General features: G+C 37.6%; 1 protein-coding gene across 2 annotated transcripts in view; it reads right to left on the bottom strand.

Annotated features, from left to right (window-relative positions):
• MND1 (meiotic nuclear divisions 1) overlaps positions 1-23,615 on the bottom strand; it is an 84,534-nt gene that overhangs the window by 47,384 nt on the left and 13,535 nt on the right. For both annotated transcript variants that reach the window (XM_007466717.1, XM_007466716.1), the window contains exon 4: positions 21,022-21,170. In XM_007466717.1, the coding sequence (XP_007466779.1) occupies positions 21,022-21,170 (149 nt within the window). The remainder of the gene's footprint in view (positions 1-21,021; positions 21,171-23,615) is intronic.

The following is a 23,615-nucleotide window of genomic DNA, read 5'->3' as shown; positions in this document are numbered from 1 at the left end:
TGACTATCAAAATACCAATGGCAATTTTCACAAAACTAGAACAAATAATTCCAAAATTTGTATGGAAACACAGAAGACCCCAAATAACCAAAACAACCTAAAGAAAGAAGAACGGGGCTTCCCTGGTGGCACAGTGGTTAAGAATCTGCCTGCCAGTGCAGGGGACACGGGTTCAAGCCCTGGTCTGGGAAGATCCCACATGCCGTGGAGCAACTAAGCCCGTGAGCCACTACTACTGAGCCTGCATGTCTGGAGCCTGTGCTCCACAACAGGAGAGGCCACAACAGTGAGAGGCCCGTGCACTGCAATGAAGAGTGGCCCCCGCTCGCCGCAACTGGAGAAAGCCCTTGCACAGAAACGAAGACCCAACACAGCCAAAAATAAATAAAAATAAATAAATAATTTTATTTAAAAAAAAAAAAAAGAACGAAGCTAGAGGTATCATGTGCCCTGATTTCAAACTATACTGCAAAGCTACAGTAATCAAAACAGTATGGTACTGGCACAAAAACAGACACATAGATCAATGGAACAGGATAGAGAGCTTAGAAATGAATCCACACACTTATGGTCAATTAATCTACAACAAAGGAGGCAAGAATATACAATGCGGAAAAGCCAACTCTTCAATAAACGAAAATGACAGCCACATGTACAAGAATCAAACTAGAACTTTCTCACACCATATACAAAAATAAACTCAAAATGGACTAAAGACTTAGATGTAAGACCTGATATCATACACCTATCAAAAGAAAACACAGGCAATATGCTCTTTGACATGGATCTTAGTAGCAAGATATTTTTTTGGGTATGTCTCCTCAGGCAAGGGAAACAAAAGCAAAAATAAACAAACGGGACCACATCAAACTAAAAAGCTTTTGCACAGTGACGGAAACCATCAACAAAACAAAAAGGCCACCTACTGAATGGGACAAGATATTTACAAGTGATATATTTGATAAGGGGTTACTATTCAAAATATACAAAGAATTCATGCAATCCAACATCAAAAAACAAACAACTTGATTAAAAAACGGGCAGAGGATCTGAACAGATATTTTTTCCAAAGAAGATATACAGATGGCCAACAGACACATGAAACAATGTTCAATATCACTAATCATTAGAGAAATGCAAATCAAAGCCGCAAAGAGATATCACCTCAGACCTGTCAGAATGGCTATCATCAAAAAGACAAGAAATAACAAGTGTTGGTGAGCATGCAGAGAAAAGAGAACCCTTGTATACTGTTGGTGGAAGTGTAAATTGGGGCAGCCACTATGGAAAAGGGTATGGAGGTTCCTCAAAAAATTAAAACTAGAACTACCATATGATCTAGCAATCCTGCTTCTGGGTATTTTTCCAAAGAAAACAAAATCACTAACTCAAAAAGATATATGCATTCCTATGCTCTTTGCAGCAATATTCACAATAGCCAAGATACGAAACAACCTAAATGCCCACCACCGATAGATGAATGAATACAGAAAATGACACACACACACACACACACACACACACACACAGAGAGACAGGAATATTACTCACCCACAGAAAAGAATGAAATCTTGCCATTTGCAATGACATGGATGGACCTAGATGGTATACTAAATGAAATAAGTCAGAGAAAGGCAAATACCATATAATTTCACTTATATGTGAAATCTAAAAAACAAAACAAATGAACACATATAACAAAACAGAAAAAGAGTCATAGATACAGAGAAGAAACAGGTGATTGCCAGAGGGGAGCGGGTGAGGGACGAGTGAAATATGTGAAGGAAATGAAGAGGTACAAACTTCCAGTTACAAAATAAATGAGTCATGGGGATGAAATGTACAGCATGGGGAATATAGTCAATAAAAATAAAGATAAAATGGGGCGCTTCCCTGGTCGTGCAGTGGTTAAGAGTCTGCCTGCCAATGCAGGGGACAGGGGTTCAAGCCCTGGTCCAGAAGGATCCCACATGCTGCGGAGCAACTGGGCCCATGTGCCACACTACTAAGTCTGCACTCTAGGGCCCATGAGCCACAACTACTGAGCTCACGTGCCACAACTACTGAAGCCTGTGTGCCTATAGCCCATGCTCTGCAACAGGGGAGGCTGCTGCAATGAGAAGCCTGGGCACCGCAACAAAGAGTAGACCCCCCTCACCACAACTAGAGAAAGCCCATGCACAGCAACAAAGACCCAACGCAGACAACAATAAATAAATTTAAAAAATTTTTTTTAATAAAATGGGAATAAAGCAATAAAGTCATGAATCTAAAACATAGCCTAGATCAGTGGTCCCCAACCTTTTTGGCACCAGGGACCAGTTTTGTGGAAGACAATTTTTCCACAGACATGGGGAAGGGGGTATCATTTCGGGATGATTCAAGTGCATTACATTTATTGTGCACTTTATTTCTATTATTATTACATTGTAATATATAATGAAATAATTATACAACTCACCATAATGCAGAATCAGTAGGATCCCTGAGCTTGTTTTCACTTGCCACTTACTGATAGGGTTTTGATATGTGTGCAAGCAACTGATTTATTATGGCCTCTGTGCAGTCAAACCTCTCTGCTAATCATAATCTGTATTTGCAGCCACTCCCCAGCGATAGCATCACCCCTTCAGCTCCACCTCAGATCATCCAGCATTAGATTCTCATAAGGAGCATGCAACCTAGATCCCTCACATGCGCAGTTCACAGTAGGTTCCTATGAGAATCTAATGCCACTGCTGATCTGACAGGAGGTGGAGCTCAGGAGGTAATGCGAGCAATGGGGAGCAGCTGTAAATACATATGAAGCATCACTTGCTCGCCCGCTGCTCACCTCCTACTGTGCTGCCTGGTTCCTAACATGGACCGGTACTGGTCTGTGGCCTGGGGGTTGGGGACCCCTGATCTAAGGGAGTAAGTATGGAGAAGAAAACATCCTTTAGAATGATTCTTGAAGAACATGAAGTGGAGAGAAGAAAACAGTAGTAAACGAAAGCAGAATGGTCAGAGAAAGATTAATTATCAAGAGTAAAGAGCTCTAAGAAACAGTCAACCTCATCAAAACTGTTAGAAGGAAGGGGTTATGAAGAGAGTAAGGCAGAAGAATGGCACCAAAAGCATTAAGTGTTGGCACTAAAAGCAGCGAAATTCCAGAGACGAAACTGAGGCAGCAGGCATCAAAAGCAAAACAGAATCTGCTACCTCTTCTCCATTCTATAATAGTGCCTGCTCATTTCTCTTTTGCTGAACACACGTTAATTAATTAATTCAATTTATTTACGGTCTAGTCTTTGCACTAAAATATGAATTCACTGAGGACAGGGCTATGTCTTAATCTTTTTATTTCTAGCACCTAGCATGGTGCCACAGTACATGCTGAAGGATGATGTGTACTTCACAAGAACTTGCTGAAGGACCAAATGGCTCCCCATTTTACTCAGGATAAAAACCATGTGATAGCATATGGATGGCCTTACATTGCCTGGCCACCTTCCCACTTTATCTCTCTGCTCTGAGTTCTACTACTCCCTTTCACTTATACTTACTCTAGCCAGACTGACCACTTTGACGTTTCTTAAACTTACTGAGTATGCTGGTGTCTTGAGGCCTTTGTGTTGGCTGTTTTCTCTGTCCAAACATTGTCTCTCTCTGTTTCTCCCCAAGATATATTCACAGGTTAACTCCCTCTCCTTCAAATCTCACTTTCTCAAGGTCTACTCTGACTACTCTATTTTAAATCTGCACCCCACCCCCCAACTCTAGTACTACTTAAACATTTTTTTTCACATACCCACCACTTTTTCATACAATACATAGTTTGCTTAGTGATGTTTATTGTTTGATGTCTGTCTCCCTCCACTAGAATGTGAGCTCCACAAAGGTAGGGATCTTTGTCTGTTTTGCTCACTGATGCATGACCCAAGCACCCTGAATGGTGCCTGGCCCAGAGTCTGCTCAATAAATAAACACATGAGTCACAGTGACAGACAGAAAATGAGAGTCTGCCAGAAGGTGTGGTGATACTTTCTCAGCACTGTATCTGAGGATATTTCAAGTTCAGATACTGGAAAAATCCAGGAAAGGAAGAGAAAGCTGGTAAGAAAGAAGCGGCAGAAAACACATAGACTTGCCATAGGTGTGATCAAGCACAGGTGGCCTTGGTGAAGAAAGTAGGGATAGGGGAAGTAGAAAAATAAATGAACATCTGTATGTGAGAAAGTTTGAAAAGCTAAGACCTGATGCTCTCAGTCTTTTCCATCAAGTAGAATGCTATATCAAAACTCCAAAAAGAACTGGTAATTTTACTTAAGAACTACAAATAGGAAGTAGCTTTGTAATTTAGCTTATTAAAAGGAGAAATGAAAAGTTGCCAACTGTTTACCGTTTTTATATATATGTGAACTTTGTGATATCAAATGCTACAAAAATAAAAGTTCCTTCTTATCTGGAAGAGATACTAAAAATTATAAATCAAGAATGGAATCATTAAAATGTCTAGTGGTGACTTGTAATCTTTATTGAAAATTATTTGAAGAGGTAATATCCAATACAATAAAGATAGAAAGAACTTCCACTGAGAAAAACTGGCTTGATTTTGATGTATATTACTTCTCACAGTTTTATTTCCTAAGGAAAGTCCATTTTGGAACATTAGTTAAGCGTAATTATGGAAGTTTATAATGTGATTATGCCATTAGGTGATGAGCCTCTGGCTTACTACAGGAAAACAATGGAATTCTTGTCTCATTAACAAAGGGATAGGGAGCTTTGACATGGGAGAGGCAAATATAAAACTTTTTTTGAGAGAGCAAGTTGCACTATCTTCTATGAAACAAATCAGTTTATTTTAATAAACTGAACATAACCTGATAATCCTAAGGAAGCAAGTAATGTGACTTAAAAAAACTGTCACATTCTTCTTCATCTTCTTTTTTCTTTCTTTATGTAAATAAAAGCAATGACGAGCAACAAACTACAACTGCAACAAGCCATACAGTCTCTGTGTACTCTCCACTGTCAAGAGTCACTTACCTGTTATAATAGCTACCAATGACTGCCTTTAGAGAGCCAGGCCTGTAGAGGATGCAGTATATACATGACCTCATTGGAGGTTTTGATATTGCCATTTTACAGATTAAGGAACTGAGATCCAGAGAGATTAGGTAATTTGACCAGGTAGTAAATGGCAATATTGCTGGTTTAATCCAGGTCATCTGGATACCAAAGTCTATGTTTCTCACTGAAAATCCTGTTCCTCTGGGCATCATACTAATACATTAAATTTGTTAACTTACTAAATACAAATACACAATGTCCAGAACAATTTCAAGGGAGGCATCTCCAAGGGAAAAAAAAAACTATATTTTGAGCTATAAAGCATATACTTAGCTAATATTAATACTTTGTTTTGTTTTGCTTTTGGCCGTGCCGTGCGGCATGTGGGATCTTAGTTCCTTGACCAGGGATCAAACCTGTGCCCCCTGCATTGGAAGCACAGAGTCTTAACCCCTGGACCGCCAAGGAAGTCCCCTAATACTAATACTTTGAAACAAGGGATTAGAATAAAATGGTATTTTTGATCAAGAAGAAACTTTCAATGCAGAAACTAAAATTTCTAAAATAAATAAGAGCCTCTGATATTTAAAAAATCTCAGCAGACAAAATGTGAACACATATCAATGAAAATATATTTGTACAGCAAAAATAGCAAAAAAGAGATTATCTATACAACAAATAAGATATTGGCCAAGTATTTCCCTGTTTCAAGGATATATAAAAACACAAATATTATTTTGTTGATGCCCTGCATCACCCCTACAACCAAACGGGAAAAAATCAACGATAAAGCAGAGCATTTTCTGTATAACCCACGTATTCACAGGGAACAGGCTACATAACCATTAAACACTTTGATCAATCGTGCTGCAGTTACAGAATTTATACTCTCACAAAATAACATCCTATTTATAACACTATGCCTGCAGCCAACCCTTTTGGTTGACTGACTCATCTAAGCCGTCCCCAACCTCCTTCCTCCCTTTTACCCACTTCCACTCCTAGTCTCCTCTACACAGAGATGTGACACTGTTTTGCTCTATAGATGTAAGCCAAAGTCTGTTGGAGAGCTCTGAGAAAGCTTTTGTTTTCCTGCTAAGAGAGAGACATTGCAGCAGCTTCCCTTTTCCCTCTTCCATACTATCCCTCAGATATGACAAGAGGAGCCGTGGCAGCCATCTCATGACCATGATGGAAAGGCCAAGAGGACCACAAAGATGCGGACATACCACTAAGCCACCAATCAACATTCACAGATACCTACCTCTAGACTATATTTGAGAAAAATAAACTTCCATTTATTTAAGCCACTGTTAGTCAGAGATTCCATTACTTTTAGACAAAAGCATTCTTGATCAAACATACAACTTTCAGGCTAACAAGAACATGGTTTAGAAGCTGGTCAGTTGTCTGATGTGTTCATTCATTCATTTGTTTACATGGTTAAATGCCTACTTTACACCAGAATTTAGTACTAGGTTTTGGGGACAGAAAGTTGAATATGGCTTTTAGCTTGAGTCACTCACACTCAATACAAGAGGGAGATGTGTAAACAAGACAAGTGTGATAAATGCTCTAACAGAGCATGAACAAACTTCAATGATAGCACAAAGAGGAACCATGAGATTTTTTTCTCATTGTTGTTTTGAAAGTCAAAGTCTAGGTTTAAGTCAGAAAAATGTAAGACCAGCCAGAACCAGCCCTGTTCTGTCCTCTTCAAATGACAAACTGAAGACAGGAGAGGCAGGAGAGTCTAAGAGGAAAGGAAGAATATTAGACACTGTTGAGGGTTTCTGATAAGGGCCCTTATCTACCCTCTCTGGTATTATAAGATTAGCTACAAATACAGATAGAGGAGTACAACTAGGAAACCTGGAGGGCATAGGAACAGAGAAAACCTATCACTTCCTGTCTGGAACCCCGGGAAGAAGCAGCCTCACAGGTACTGTCCACACCATCATGGCACAGGAGGTACAATGTTTGCCTCTGTTTTCTGGAGCAGAGTGGGCCTGGTAAAATGGCTAGCTGGGCAATTTCACAGTGCACACGCCTTGTGGCCTCCATACTGCCAGTGGAAGCATCTTTCTAAAATAAGGTTCTGACGGTCTCACTTCCTACTCAAAATTCTTCAGCTTAGATACACAGAGCCCTTCATTATCAGGATCTGCCTACCAATTTTGCTTTGGCTCATTCATCCCTCACGCACAATTGAGCGGTACAAAACAACTCAAGATTCTCTCATACATTATGTAGTCTATACACATCTATCTGGTCTTGGCATATAATAACAAAAGCTAAAGCACTTACTATGGATTAGTCATTGTTGTAGGCAGTTATGTACAACACATTTAATTGTCACAACTACCCTGTGAAGTAGGAAATATTACGACCACTTTATAGACGAGAAAACAGAGACACAAGAGGTTTCTAGTAAATGGAAGAAGTTAGATTTGAATCTAGAGAGTCTGGGTCTAGAGTCCACTCTCTTAAACCACTGTGCTACACTGCCTTAACATACAGGTCTCTGTACTCAGAATGCCCTTCACCCTCAACTCCCTTATGGACTCCCATACATCTTTCCAGAATGAACTTAAATGTCTCCTTCCTTAACTGTAAAGCCTTTCCTCAGCAGAACTAACCTTCACCCTCTGCCATCCTCTTCCATGTTGTACATTACCACACCATATTGCAGAGATTTGTTGACATGTGTGTCTCCTCACTAGACTGAAGTCCCGGAGGACAGGAACTACCTAATTTATCATTATATCCCTCTCATTAGTCACAATGCCTGCCATAGCAAGCATTCACTAAACATTTACTGAATTGAATGAATTTCAATAGAGGTAATGCCTATTTTTATTCAAAAACATTTCAAGTTGTCCACACAGTCCAAGAGTGGACTTACTCTCTATCCACTCAGTTTTACCAATAAAGAATTCCATATACTGATGGTTCCCAACTTGTGATGGTCTGACTTACAATTTTACAACTTCATGATGGTGCAAAAGCAATCCACATTCAGTAGAAATTGTATTTGGAATTTGGATCTTGTCCCAGCTAGTGATAGGCAGTACATACTCCCCATGATGCTGCATGCTGAGCAGCAGCTCCCAGCAGCTCCCAGCAGCTCCCAGGCAGCCATGCCATCACCAGGGTAAACAACCAACATGCTTACAACCATTCTGTACCCAGGCAACACTTCTGTTCTTCACTTTCAGTATTCATAAATTACATGAGATATTCAACACTTTACTATAAAATAGGCTTGTGTCAGATGATTTTGCCCAACTGTAGGCTAATGTAGGTGTTCTGAGCCCTTATAAGGTAGGCTAGGCTAAGCTATGATGTTCAGTGGGTTAGGTGTATTAAATGCATTTTTGACTTGCCATAGTTTCAACTTCCCATGGGGTTACTGGACGTAACCCCACTGTAAGTGGAGGAAGATCTGTACTCATTTCTAAAAACTGGTAAAAAGGTTTTTTTTTTTACTACCTTCCACTAGTAATAAATAGGTTGCAAACCAGAACTCGGTGAAGAACTAAGGAAGATCTCAGCAGAGCAAGAAAACAAAGGGTATGATTTCCATAATTCTGACCCTTTAAATTTAAAAAATCAGTTAAAAACTGCTACAAAGACTTGCTGCAGCACTAATGAAACTCTCTGAATCAGTGGACTGTTATCAAGACTAACTTCACATCTTTTGTTTCCTCTAATTCTCATTCACTTCCAGCCTCCAGAACCATGAGAAATAAATGTCTGTTGTTTATAAGCTACCAAATCTGTGGTATTTTGTTACAGCAGCCTGAATGGACTAAGATAAACTCTTAAAACTGTCCCTGGCTGAGTGCTCAGTAAATTCTGGCTACCGTTACCACAATAGCATCAGTGGCTCCCTCTGTTCCCCTCAGTAATCTCCTCCATCCATCTAAATCTAGGCAACTTTCAGCTCAAAATAATCACTTCTAAGAAGTCTCCCTTAACTATATAGACTTTTTTCACAAAAGCTAATTAACATCTTTTCATTAAAAGTTAATTAACTATGTATTTATCTTGCCTTACCAAGTGAAGTATAAATTATCTCAACATGAAACACATATTCTATTATTTTTATATTGCTCAGAGAACTTAGCACCAAGCATGGACAAAGGCACACAGTGAATATCTGTAGAAGCAGTTAATACAATCCACGCACAGTTGATGGTTTATTTGCTGTCTTAGAAAATGTTAAAGAGAAAGATAAATTATAACCATGAGGATTTTTAGACTGTCTTTAATAATGATCAACATATACAACCTAAAGGCAAGAGAGAAAAAGAAATGTTTCTTGATTTAATTTTCAGACTTGCCCATTCTCAAGAGACAAGTACATTCCTGTACATAATTGGAATCACTGGCAGAAGCAAAGCAGAACAGAATGATAGAGAAAAAAAAAATTAAGACCTCTGTCTCTCTAATCTGGAAGTAATTAACAAGAAACTCAAAAGACGCTAACATTTTACTTTGGCAATATGTTGAACAAACTCATCTTTCAGTGCACTTGAATTTGGAATCTGCTTCAATTCAAAATTAACTGAGTGACTTCTATCTTTACATAAATCCCACCATCTCTTGCAGCATTTTTAATCTCTATCACTCATTCAGGCAGTCAGCCATATAACACTTTTCACTTTTCATTTTACTATTTCATGTGTATATATCTTATTTTCAGCACAGGTTACAGGTTCTTTCTTAATAAAGCATGGATCTTGATTTCTACTTTTTTGAATTACCTCCAGTATCTGGTAAAATGTTTTGCACATAGTGGACCCTCAAATATTTGTTCTAACTGAACAAATAAACTTACAGTATATACTCCTGGGTGAGTACTAACTTAGTCAAATCTCCAGCCACTACATAACTGAGTGCCTATGTACACTGGCACTTTACATATACCACTTAATCCACTCAACCCTTTGAAGTAGATATAAACATTGTTTTACAAATTGGGAAACGTTAAAGGTTTCAAAGAGCTTAAGAAATTTTTCCAAGATCCTTACAACTAGTAAAAAGTGAAACTGTGATTTCAATCCATGTTTGATTTCTAACTACTTCTCTTCCCATTAAGCCATATTGCTTCTCTAAAATGATGAGCGCCCTGCAAAGCCATGGTTGAGGGGCATAGTACGATACTGACATTCCCTCTTAAATTTCAGTGAGAGAATAGAGTAGGTTTAGGTTGGTGAAATGGTATTGAGTTTCTTTTTTAATTTTTTAATTTTACTTTATTTTTTATACAGCAGATCCTTATTAGTCATCCATTTTATACACATCAGTGTATACATGTCAATCCCAATCACCCAATTCAGCACACCACCACCACCCCCCCCCCCGCCGCTTTCCCCCCTTGGTGTCCATACGTTTGTTCTCTACATCTGTGTCTCAATTTCTGCCCTGCAAACTGGTTCATCTGTACCATTTTTCTAGGTTCCACATATATGCATTAATATACGATATTTGTTTTTCTCTTTCTGACTTACTTCACTCTGAGTAACAGTCTCTAGATCCATCCACATCTCAACAAATGACCAAATTTCGTTACTTTTTATGGGTGAGTAATATTCCATTGTATATATGTACCACAACTTCTTTATACATTCATCTGTCGATGGGCATTTAGGTTGCTTCCATGACCTGGTTGCAGTGAACACTGGGGTGCATGTGTCTTTTTGAATTATCGTTTTCTCTGGGTATATGCCCAGTAGTGGGATTGCTGGATCATATGGTAGTTCTATTTTTACTTTGTGAAGGAACCTCCATACTCTTCTTTATAGTGGCTGTATCAATTTACATTCCCACCAACAGTGCAAGAGGGTTCCCTTTTCTCCACACCCTCTCCAGCATTTGTTGTTTTCAGATTTTCTGATGATGCTCATTCAAACTGGTGTGAGGTGATACCTCATTATAGTTTTTTTTTTTTCATCGTAGTTTTGATTTGCATTTCTCTAACAATTAGTGATGTTGAGCAGCTTTTCATGTGCTTCTTGGCCATCTGTATGTCTTCGTTGGAGAAATGTCTATTTAGGTCTTCTGCCCATTCTTGGATTGGGTTGTTTGTTTTATTAATATTGAGCTGCGTGAGCTGTTAATATATTCTGGAGATTAATCCTTTGTCCGTTGATTCGTTTGCAAATATTTTCTCCCATTCTGAGGGTTGTCTTTTTGTCTTGTTTATGGTTTCCTTTGCTGTGCAAAAGCTTTGAAGTTTCATTAGGTCCCATTTGTTTTTGTTTTTATTTCCATTACTCTAGGAGGTGGATCAAAAAGATCTTGCTGTGGTTTATGTCAAAGAGTGTTCTTCCTATGTTTTCCTCTAAGAATTTTATAATGTCCGGCCTTACATTTACATCTTGAATCCATTTTGAGTTTATTTTTGTGTATGGTGTTAGGGAGTGTTCTAATTTCATTCTTTTATATGTAGCCATCCAGTTTTCCCAGCACCACTTATTGAAGAGACTGTCTTTTCTCCATTGTATATCCTTGCCTCCTTTGCCATAGATTAGTTGACCATAGGTGCATGGGTTTATCTCTGGGCTTTCTATCTTGTTGCAGTTATCTATGTTCCTGTTTTTGTGCCATGACCATACTGTCTTGATTACTGTAGCTCTGTAGTATAGTCTGAAGTCAGGGAGTCTGATTCCTCCATCCGTTTTTTTCCCTCAAGACTGCTTTGGCTATTCGGGGTCTTTTGTGCCTCCATACAAATTTTAAGATTTTTTGTGTTAGCTCTGTAAAAAATGCCATTGGTAATTTGATAGGGATTGCACTGAATCTGTAGATTGCTTTGAGTAGTATACTCATTTTCACAATATTGATTCTTCCAATCCAAGAACATGGTATATCTCTCCATCTGTTGCTATCATCTTTAATTTCTTTCATCAGTGTCTTATAGTTTCCTGCATACAGGTCTTTTGTCTCCTAGGGTAGGTTTATTCCTAGGTATTTTATTCTTTTTGTTGCAATGGTATATGGGAGTGTTTCCTTAATTTCTCTTTCAGATTTTTCATCATCAGTGTATAGAAATGCAAGAGATTTCTTTGCATTAATTTTGTATCCTGCAACTTTACCAAATTCATTGATTAGCTCTAGTAGTTTTCTGGTGGCATCTTTAGGATTATCTATGTATAGTATCATGTCATCTGCAAACAGTGACAGTTTTACTTCTTTTCCATTCTGTATTCCTTTTATTTCTTTTTCTTCTCTGATTGCTGTGGCTAAAACTTCCAAAACTATGTTGAATAAGAGTGGTGAGAGTGGACATCCTTGTCTTGTTCCTGATCTTAGAGGAAATGCTTTCAGTTTTCACCATTGAGAATGATGTTTGCTGTGGGTGTGTCATATATGGCCTTTACTATGTTGAGGTACATTCCCCCTATTCCCACTTTCTGGAGAGTTTGTACCATAAATGGGTGTTGAATTTTGTCAAAAGCTTTTTCTGCATCAATTAAGGTGATCATATGGTTTTTATTCTTCAATTTGCTAATATGGTGTATCACATTGATTGATTTGCATATATTGAAGAATCCTTGCATCCCTGGGGTAAATCTCACTTTATCATGGTATATGATCCTTTTAATGTGTTGTTGGATTGTGTTTGCTAGTATTTTGTTGAGGATTTTTGCATCTACATTCATCAGTGATATTGGTCTGTAATTTTCTTTTTTTGTAGTATCTTTGTCTGGTTTTGGTATCAGGGTGATGGTGGCCTCATAGAATGAGTTTGGGAGTGTTCCTTCCTCTGCAACTTTTTAGAAGAGTTTGAGAAAGATAGGTGTTAGCTCTTCTCTAAATGTTTGATAAAATTCACCTGTGAAGCCATCTGGCCCTGGACATTTGTTTGTTGGAAGATTTTTAATCACAGTTTCAATTTCATTACTTGTGATTGGTCTGCCCATATTTTCTATTTCTTCCTGGTTCATTCTTGGAAGGTTATACCTTTCTAAGAATTTGTCCATTTCTTCCAGGTTGTCCATTTTATTGGCATAGAGTTGCTTGTAGTAGTCTCTTAGGATGCTTTGTTTCTCTGCAGTGTCTGTTGTAACTTCTCCTTTTTGATTTCTAATTTTATTGAGTCCTCTCCCTCTTTTTCTTGATGAGTCTGGCTAACGGTTTATCAATTTTGTTTATCTTCTCAAAGAACCAGGTTTTAGTTTTATTGATCTTTGCTATTGTTTTGTTTCTATTTCATTTATTTCTGCTCTGCTCTTTATGATTTCTTTCCTTCTGCTAACTTTGGGTTTTGTTTGTTCTTCTTCCTCTAGTTCCTTTAGGTGTAAGGTTAGATTGTTTATTTGAGATTTTTCTTGTTTCTTGAGGTAGGCTTGTATAGCTATAAACTTTCCTCTTTTGCTACATCCCATAGGTTTTGGATCGTTGTGTTTTCATTGTCATTTGTCTCTAGGTATTTTTGATTTCCTCTTTGATTTCTTCAGTGATCTCTTGGTTATTTAGTAACGTATTGTTTAGCCTCCGTGTGTTGGTGTTTTTCACGTTTTTTCCCTGTAATTCACTTCTAATCTCATAGTGTTGTGGTCAGAAAACATGCTTGATATGATTCAATTTTCTTAAATTTACTGAGGCTTGATTTGTCACCCAAGATGTGATCTATCTTGGAGAATGTTCTGTGTGCACTTGAGAAAAAAGTGTAATCTGTTTTTGGATAGAATGTCCTATAAATATCAATTAAATCTATCTGGTCTACTGTGTCATTTAAAGCTTGTGTTTCCTTATTAATTTTCTGTTGGGATGATCTGTCCATTGGTGTAAGTGAGGTGTTAAATTCCCCCACTATTACTGTGTTACTGTTGATTTCCTCTTTTATAGCTGTTAGCAGTTGCCTTATGTATTGAGGTGCTCCTATGTGCATATATATTTATAATTGTTATATCTTATTCTTGGATTGATCCCTTGATCATTATGTAGTGGCCTTCCTTGTCTGTTGTAACACTGTTTATTTTAAAGTCTGTTTTATCTGATACAAGTATTGCTACTCCAGCATTCTTCTGATTTCCATTTGCATGGAATATCTTTTTCCATCCCCTCATTTTCAGTCTGTATGTGTCCCTAGGTCTGAAGTGGGTCTCTTGTAGACAGCATATATATGGGTCTTGTTTTTATATCCAATCAGCAAGCATGTGTCTTTTAGTTGGAGCATTTTCTCCATTCATGTTTAAGGTAATTATCAATATGTATGTTCCTATTACCATTTTCTTAATTGTTTTGGGTTTTTTTTGTAGGTCCTTTTCTTCTCTTGTGTTTCCCACTTAGAGAAGTTCCTTTAGCATTTGTTGTAGAGCTGGTTTGGTGGTGCTGAATTCTCTTAGCTTTTGCTTGTCTGTAAAGCTTTTGATTTCTTCATCAAATCTGAATGAGATCCTTGCCGGGTAGAGTAATCTTGGTTGTAGGTTCTTCCCTTTCATCACTTTAATTATATCATGCCATTCCCTTCTGGCTTGTAGGATTTCTGCTGAGAAATCAGCTGTTAACCTTATGGGAGTTCCCTTGTATGTTATTTGTTGTTTTCCCCTTGCTGCTTTCAATAATTTTTCTTTGTCTTTAATTTTTGCCAATTTGATTCCTACGTGTCTTGGCATGTTTCTCCTTGGGTTTATCCTGTATGAGACTCTCTGCGCTTCCTGGACTTGGGTGGCTATTTCCTTTCCCATGTTAGGGAAGTTTTCGCCTATAATCTCTTCAAAGATTTTCTCGGGTCCTTTCTCTCTCTCTTCTCTTTCTGGGACCCCTATAAATGCGAATGTTGCTGCGTTTTATGTTGTCCCATAGGTCTCTTAGGCTGTCTTCATTTCTTTTCATTCTTTTTTTTAATTCTGTTCCGCAGCAGTGATTTCCATTATTCTGTCTTCCAGGTCACTTATCCATTCTTCTGCCTCAGTTATTGTGCTATTGATTCCTTCTAGTGTAGTTTTCATTTCAGTTATTGTATTGTTCATCTCTGTTTGTTTTTTAATTCGTCTAGGTCTTTGTTAAGCATTTCTTGCACCTTCTCAATCTCTGCCTCCATTCTTTTTCCGAGGTCCTGGATCATGTTCACTATCATTTTTCTGAATTCTTTTTCTGGAAGGTTGCCTATCTCCACTTCATTTAGTTGCTTTTCTGGGGTTTTATCTCATTCCTTCATGTGGTACATAGCCCTCTGCCTTTTCATCTTGTCTATCTTTCTGTGAATGTGGTTTCTGTTCCACAGGCTGCAGGATTGTAGTTCTTCTTACTTCTCAGTACTGAGATTTTTTTTTGTGTGTGTGTGTGTGTGTGTTTTAATATTTATAGCAAATACCAAGTGATATCAATCTTTTATGAATGACATATCAAAATCTCACTCTGCAGTGCTGATAACAGAAGGTATAGGACCTACTGCCTATGACTTGAACTGTGACTTCTGAGCAAGTGTGTGAGATTAACCTTTGCCCTCCAGCTTGTATACTGGGCTACAAGGATAGGAGTATGTCACCAAACACACTGGAAGCCAACTCTCAGACCAGTAGGGAAAGGAATTTATTGACAGCAACTAATTAGAACATCTTGTCCCTCATTCAGAATAAATAAACAATGATATTAAGTTCACTTATTAAAAATAGATTCACTACACTAGCAAGAATCTCTTGCTTACTTTTTATGCCAAACTCCTTCACTTGCTATATAGAGATTATGTTAAATCCAGAGGCGAAGAAATGAAAAGCGTACATTTGGCCAGATTATCTCTGGTTTACAAAGTCAAAAAAGAAATGCTTAATCAGCACCTGTTATGGCTAGTTTCAGGCATGAATAACTGTCTGGAAGAAGGTAAGAAACAATACCAGAAACACCAACCATAAAGAAACAAGTTAATAAACTGGACTTCCCTAAAAACTTAAAACTTCAACTCTCCTAAACACAGTTAATAAAACAAAAAAAACCAATCACTGACTGGAAGAAAACATTTGGAAAGCATTTATCTGATAAAGGATTTGTACCCAGGATGTGCAAAGAACTATCTAAGCTTAATAATAAAAACAAACATATAGATTTTTAAAAAGGCAAAAGATCTGTATACAGACACTTCATCAATGAAGATATATGGATGACAAACAAACACATGCAAAATACTCAACATTGTTAGTCACTGGGGAAATGGAAACTAAAACCACAAGATATCACTACATTACTTATTAGAATGGGTATCATACCAAGTATTAATGAGGATGTGGAGAGACTAGAACTCTCATACACTGTTGGTAGGAACCTAAAATGGCACAGGCGCTTTGGAAAACAGTCTTGGCAATCTCTTAAAAATTTATACATACAACTACCATATGATCCAGCCATTCCATCCCTAGGTATTTACGCAATATAAATGAAAACATATGTTCATACAAAGACATATATGAATATTCATAGAAGCTTTATTTATAATAACTCCAAACTAAAACAAACAAAACCCCCAAATGTCCATCAACAGGTAAACAACTGTTGTATATCTATACAATGAAATACCACTCGGCAAGAAAAATGCATGAGTAATATATACAGCAACATGGATACATCTTAGTTATGCTAAGTATAAGAAGCCAGGAAATAGAGTATATAGTGCATGATTCCCTCAATATAAAATTCTAGGAAATATAAACTAATGTATAATGGCAGAGGGCAAATCAGTGGTTGCCTGGGGATGGGGGCAAGGGAAGCTGTGTGTGTGCGCGCGCGCGTGTGTGTGTGTGTGTTGGGGGCTGGGGGAGGGTGGTGGGCAGGAGACAAAGGTTAAAAAGGGGAATGAAGAAAATTTTAGGGGTGATGGGTATGCTCCTTATCTTGATGGTGGTGATGGTTCCATGGATGTATATATATGTCAAAACTTATTAGTATAGGGCTTCCCTGGTGGCGCAGTGGTTGAGAGTCCGCCTGTCAATGCAGTGAACATGGGTTCGTGTCCCGGTCCGGGAAGATCCCACATGCCGCGGAGCAGCTGGGCCCATGAGCCACGGCCGCTGAGCCTGCACATCTGGAGCCTGTGCTCCGCAACGGGAGAGGCCACAGCAGTGAGAGGCCCGTATACCGCAAAAAAACCCAAAAAAAACAAAAAGAACTTTTCAGTATATAAACTTTAAATATGAGCAATTTGGGTATGTCAATTAATCCTCAATAAAGCTTTTTTTAAAAAAATAATCAAAAAGATAAGATTTATACATTTGGGAAGTAAAAAGAATGAAAAATCTGTGATATGTATCCTCTAAGATGGTCCCAATGATCCTTGCCTCTTGGTATTTATGCCCATGTATAATCTTTCCTTGAATATGAAATTTAATGATTTGTTGCTAGGGAATGGAATGAGGCAGAGGTGATGGGATGTCATTTCCAAGATTAAGATACAAAAAACCCTGTGGCTTCTGTCTTGGACTCTCCACACACATTTCCTCTGAGGAAAGGCAGCTGCCACATTGTGAGCTGTCCTATGGAGAAGCCCATGATATAAGGAACGAGGGAGGCAGCTGGCTAAAAGCTATCAAGGAATTAAGGCCATCAGTCCAATAGCCTTCCAGGAACTGAAGACCTCAGCCCCATAGCCTGTAGGGAACTAAATTCAATAACCATTAAGATTGAGTTCAGAAGTAAGTCTTCTCCCAGATGAGCCTTCTGATGAGAATGCAGCCCTGGCCAACAGTTTGACTACAGCCTTATGTGAGACTCTGAGCCTAACTAAACTACAGCCTCATGTGAGACTTTGAGCCTAACTAAACCTGATCCACAGAAACTGTGAGACACGAATGTTTGTTTCTTTAAGCCATGAAGTTTTGGGGTATGCAGTTCTGTTCCAGCAATAGATAACTAATACAAGATCTAAGTCACATTTATATAAAAAAACTCTTCAAAGCAAATTTATCCATTTTGGATATATACTTTTAGAATACAAAGAGAGTATTTGACTAAAACTACATTAAATGGGGGCTTAATTTTCTTATGCAATTTGAAGTCCAGAGGTAAGGCAGTCTAAGGCTAGTGCAGTGTGTCAAAATGCCACCAGAGACCCAAGCCCTTTTAATCCAGGCCCAGCCATTCTTAGGGAATGTCTTCATCCTAACACTTGTTACCTTAGGGTCACAATATGATCTCATGTCCATATCACAGATAAGAAGAAGGGGTTTTGCCTTTATCAGGAAAGTGAACATTTTCTCAGAAACCTCAAGCTAGTCTTCCACTTACATCTCATTCATCAAAAGTGTTTCTCACTGCCATTCTTAGATGCAAGGGAATCTGGGAAGATAAACATTTTTTAGCAAGACACACTGCTCCCTCAGCATAGTAAATGTTAGCAATGAAGAAGGGGGCAATGTTTATTAGACAGGCAACCAGCAGTATTTGCCAAAGTCATACATTTTATTTATGGTAAAACCAAAAATATTGCAGGAGTTTATAGAAGGGCAAGAACACAGTAAGCTATGGGAGCTTGAGAAGGTTTCTGAGAGGAGATGTTTAGAACTGGCTAGGTAGAAAGGAAAGACGAGGGAAGTCTCAAGGGGGATAAAAGCAAGAACAAAAAGTCATGAAGACAGGAAAATGTAACAAGGCCTAAAAATAAATTACCCTGTATAAAGTTTTTAATTGCATAACTAAGTTTAAAAAAAATCCTGAGTGATGAATATGCATGTTGTTTCCTAGCAAGGAAACAAAATGCATCATCATGGATATGCAACAAGCTCCTACTGTATAGCACAGGGAACTATATTCAATATCTTATAATAAACTGTAATGGAAAAGAATCTGAAAAAGAATACACACACACACACACACACACACATAACTGATTCACTTTGCTGTACACCTAAAACTAACGCAACATTATAAATCAACGATACTCTAATAATAATTTTAAAAATGCAGCATCATGTTTAAGAGATGAGACATGGGCAAAGGATCTGAATGCGCATTTCTCTAAGGAAGATATACAAATGGCCAGTAAACATATGAAAAGATGCTCATGATTAGTCATAAGGGAAATGAAAAGTCATAACCATAATGAGATACCACTTCAAACCCACTAGGATGGCTGGAATCAAAAAGTCAGGTAACAACAAGTTTTGGTGAGGATGTGATGAAACTGGAAGCCTCATACACTACTGGTGGGAATGCAAAATGGTGCAGCTACTTTAGAAAACAGTCTGGAAGTTCTTCAATCAATGAAATATAATGTTATCATATGACCCAGAAATTCCCAAGAGAAATAAAAACATATGTCCACATAAAAACTTGTACATGAAATTTTATAGCAGCATTATTCATAACAGTCAAAAGGTGGAAACAACATAAATGGCCATCAACTGATGAGACAAACAAAATGTGGTATATCCAAATAATGGAATATTATTTGGCCGTAAAAAGGAATGAAATACAGATACATATTACAGCATGGATTAACCATGGAAACATTATGCTAAATGAAAGAAGCAAGTCAAGAAAGACACATATTATGTGATTCCATTCATATGAAATGTCCAGAACAAGGAAATCTACAGACACAGAAAGTAAATTAGTGGTTGCCTAGGGCTGACGGGGTGTAGGTGGGCTGCTATGACCTTGGTTCAAACCACCATTACTTCATAGCTGGATGATTCCAAGAACTTAACTACCTGATTTCCTGCTTCCATTCTTTGTTCGCTAATGGATTCTAAATGCCTAGAACAGTATCTGGCACACCGAGGAAAGTAAGTATCCCATAAATCTGTTGTTGTTATTTTGACTTCAAATCCTGTGTTTTCACTTGATTTATTTTGTGGGTATGTATCTATCATGGGAGCATCCAAACCCCCTTCCTACTTTGGCAAATTGCAGGCACCAAAGGGAGGCAGCTACCTCCCACCATAGAAACTAGAAACCCCAATTATTTACTTCCCCAGTTCCCCTGATAACTAGAGTGTGGGCACATGGCTGAAGCTTGGCCAGTCTCATGTACCTCCAGAATTGTGAGCTGGTACAGAAGTTTCTTGGTGGTTTTTTGTTTGTTTGTTTTATTTTGGTGGCAGCAACATCTGGTTCTTCAGCCAGGAGTGCCAGTGGAGTTATCTTCTGAGGTCAGCAATGTCAATAGAGTTCGGTGCAGTGTTTGAGGCACCGGTATCCTCACCAGAAAGGCTTCATGGTGTGTTCTGGCTGTGGTCTGGCTGTGTATCCTCCCTCAGTTCCTGCCTACTTTTAGAACTGTGTGTCCACCCTTCCCCATGATTCTGGAAGTCTATCTTATATCTTTCAATAAATTTCTTTTCTGCTAATGTCAGCCAGAGTTAGTTTGTGTTGCTTGTAATTAAGAACACTGACTGAAAGAAGGCTCCCCATAAAGTTGAACCTTCTTAAACCCAGGAGCATCATTTTAAAAAGTGGTGTTTCAGGAGGATTTTCCTGTGAAGAAACACAATCTCACATAACCTCTAAACAGAGAGAAATTAATTTATTTTACTATTGTTGTTTAACTTTTCCTGTTCTTGTTATCTTCCAGAAAAATCGGGATTCCTTCTCCCTTCACCCCAAAACAAGTCCACAGCCCCTTTCCTTAAAGTTTCATTCCTTGCCTATATAGTAGTCCCCTCATATCTGTGGTTTCAGATTCCATGGTTTCAGTTACCTGTGGTCAATCACAGTCTGAGAATATTAGATGGAAAATTCCAGAAAGAAACAATTCATAAGTTTTAAATTGCATGCCATTCTGAGCAGCATGATGAAACGTTGCACCTTCCTGCTTCATACCACATGGGACGTGAGTCATCCCTTTGTCCAGTGTATCCTGCCCATTAGTCACTTAGTAGCCACCTTGTTTATGGGGTTATTGTCACGGTACCACAATGCATGTTAAAAATTTAATGGAAGCCACTAAATGAAAAGAGGATTAAGTAAAACAAATTTCTTTCTTACAAAGCAAATCTATTATTTTAAATTGTGGTGGTGTACCTGAGATTCCAGAACCTCCAGCTTACGTTTCCTGGCGTGAAGAGCTTTACTTGGAAAAGCCCAATAATAATTAGATGTTCCAATTCTCTCACAGTCAACCATACCATCATCAACCAAGCTTTGAAGGACTTCTTTTACTGACATAGCAGCTAGGAGAGAGAATTTTTTAAAGACTTCATATTAAGACACATCATAAATCAAATTAAAAGGCCAATAACTGGGGAAACACTTGCAATAAATATTATAGATTTAGTCAGTAAGTTAATAAATAAGGAGCTTTTAAAAATAATAACAAAAGAAGACAAATACTCCAACAGAAAAATAAAATAGATCAATGGGCATCTATAAAATATGTATGGTCAGGGACTTCCCTGGTGGTCCAGTGGTAAAGAATCTACCTTCCAATGCAGGGGGGACACGGGTTCAATCCCTGGTTGAGGAACTAAGATCCCACATGCCGGGGGGAACTAAGCCCGTGCCACAACTACTGAGTTCACGTGCCTCAACTAGGGAGCCTGTGTGCCGCAAACTAGAGCCCATGCGCCCTGAAGCCCACGTGCCACAAGTAGAGAGAGAAAACCTGCATGCCACACTAGAGAGAAGCCCATGCACCACAACGAAGAGCCCACATGCTGCAACTAAGACCCGACACAGCCAAAAAAATAAATAAAATAAATAAATATTTTTTAAAATGTACGATATTTGTAATAATATCATCAATAAACAAGAAAAATGTTCAAACCTACTAATAATTGAAGAAATGCAAAATAAAGCATGAGATACAATTTCTCAACTACCAAATTTAAAACACTAAAAATTGTAATAAAGGATTCAGGGAAATGGGTACTCTCAACATGGGTGGAAAAACGTAGCAATATGTACCTAAAACCTTAGGTTTATGCATATCTCTTATGCAGAAATTTCACTTTTATAAATTCAGCGAAAGAAAATAATGATGGATATGTATAAGGATGCTTGTCAAAGCACTGTTTTCAATAGCAAAACCCTGGAAATCAGTACAATAACGGGACTCAAAAGTACTTTTTTTGTAATGATATACAATGCATTCATTAAATTTACATTATAAAATATTTAATGGCCTGGATATATATACATCCAAAATGTATTATATAGAAAAGTAAGTTAAAAGACAGTATGCACTTATGTGACAGTAGTTATCTTGAATTAAGGTTAAGAGGCAATTTTTATTTCCTTCTTCTTGCTTATTTTTCATATTTTTTTCCAAAAATGAACATGTATTACCTTTCTTGCTAAGGAAACTAAAACAAAACTACTATGTAAAATTAAACAATAAATAAATAAATATATTGGATGTTATGGTTAGGGGTAAGATTAAAAATCAGAAAAGAGTCTTAAAAATAGCATGTCAAAATACAAAGTCATATTTCACAAATGTCTGAAATTATATACCATTCTTACTTTCTATTAAGTAAAACTATACCAAGAAATTATCCATATTTTAAAGTCCATTTTAATTTTTCCTAGAGCAGATCCAATTTAATAAAATCTATTAAATATTTAAAGATTTAATAAATAAAAAAATAAAGTCTACACCAAATGCAAAACATTCAACCTCATGTATAAAGAAGTACAAACTGAAATGAAATGTCAAAGAATTCTAAAAATGAAAATAGTTCTGAGAAACGAATTTGGGTATAATAGCCTTTCCTGAAGGCGATTTGAGAACACACATAAAAAGCCTAAAACTAGACAAGTCTCTTTTTCTATTCTATTTCTGGGGACATTTCTTAATGAAGTAATATGAGATGTGGAAAAAAGTTTACAGCAGGGGGAGAGGAAGGGGTGAATAGGTGGAGAAGCGCAGAGGATTCTTGGGGCAGTGAAAATATGGTGTATGATACCATAATGACACCATAATGATGGATACGTGTTATTACCCATTTTTGTCCAAACCCATAGAATGTACAACACTAAGAGTGAATACTAATGTAAATTATGGACTTAGTGTGATTATGATGTGTCCATGTAGGTTTGTCAACTGTAACAAATGTACGATGGTAAATGATGTTGATAATAGGGGAAGTTATGCATGTGTGGGGGCAGGAAGTATAGGAGAAATACTGTGCCTTCCTCTCAATTTTGCTGTGAACCTAAAAATACTCTAAAAAATAAGTCTTAGAAAAAAATTTATGGATGGCATGTTAATTACACATTAATTTTAGCAGCAAAATTTGGTAACAACCTAGATGGTCAACCATAGCTAATGGGCTAAGCAAATTATGGCACAGTGGGTGGCCACAGAATGAAACATTAGGAGATGCAGATGTTGTAAATCATTTTTTTTAAAGCAAATGACATAGGAAAGTGTAGATGATATGACAGTATATGGAAAAATACATGAACACAAAACTGTATATGCAGCATGGTTCCCTCTCAGAGAAATGGACAGATACATACAAACACAGATAAACAGAACCTAAGAATAAGATACCAAAATACACCAAAATGTTAACAGTGGTGATCTCAGAATAGAGGGATTATGAACAAGCTTTATTTTTATTATATTCTTTATAATTTCCAAATCTGTTAAAATAACATGTATAGCTTATATA

Source organism: Lipotes vexillifer, unplaced genomic scaffold (genome assembly GCF_000442215.2).
Source record: "Lipotes vexillifer unplaced genomic scaffold, Lipotes_vexillifer_v1.1 scaffold498, whole genome shotgun sequence".
Lineage (NCBI taxonomy): Eukaryota > Metazoa > Chordata > Mammalia > Artiodactyla > Lipotidae > Lipotes > Lipotes vexillifer.
This window is presented reverse-complemented; position numbering and strand designations above follow the sequence as displayed.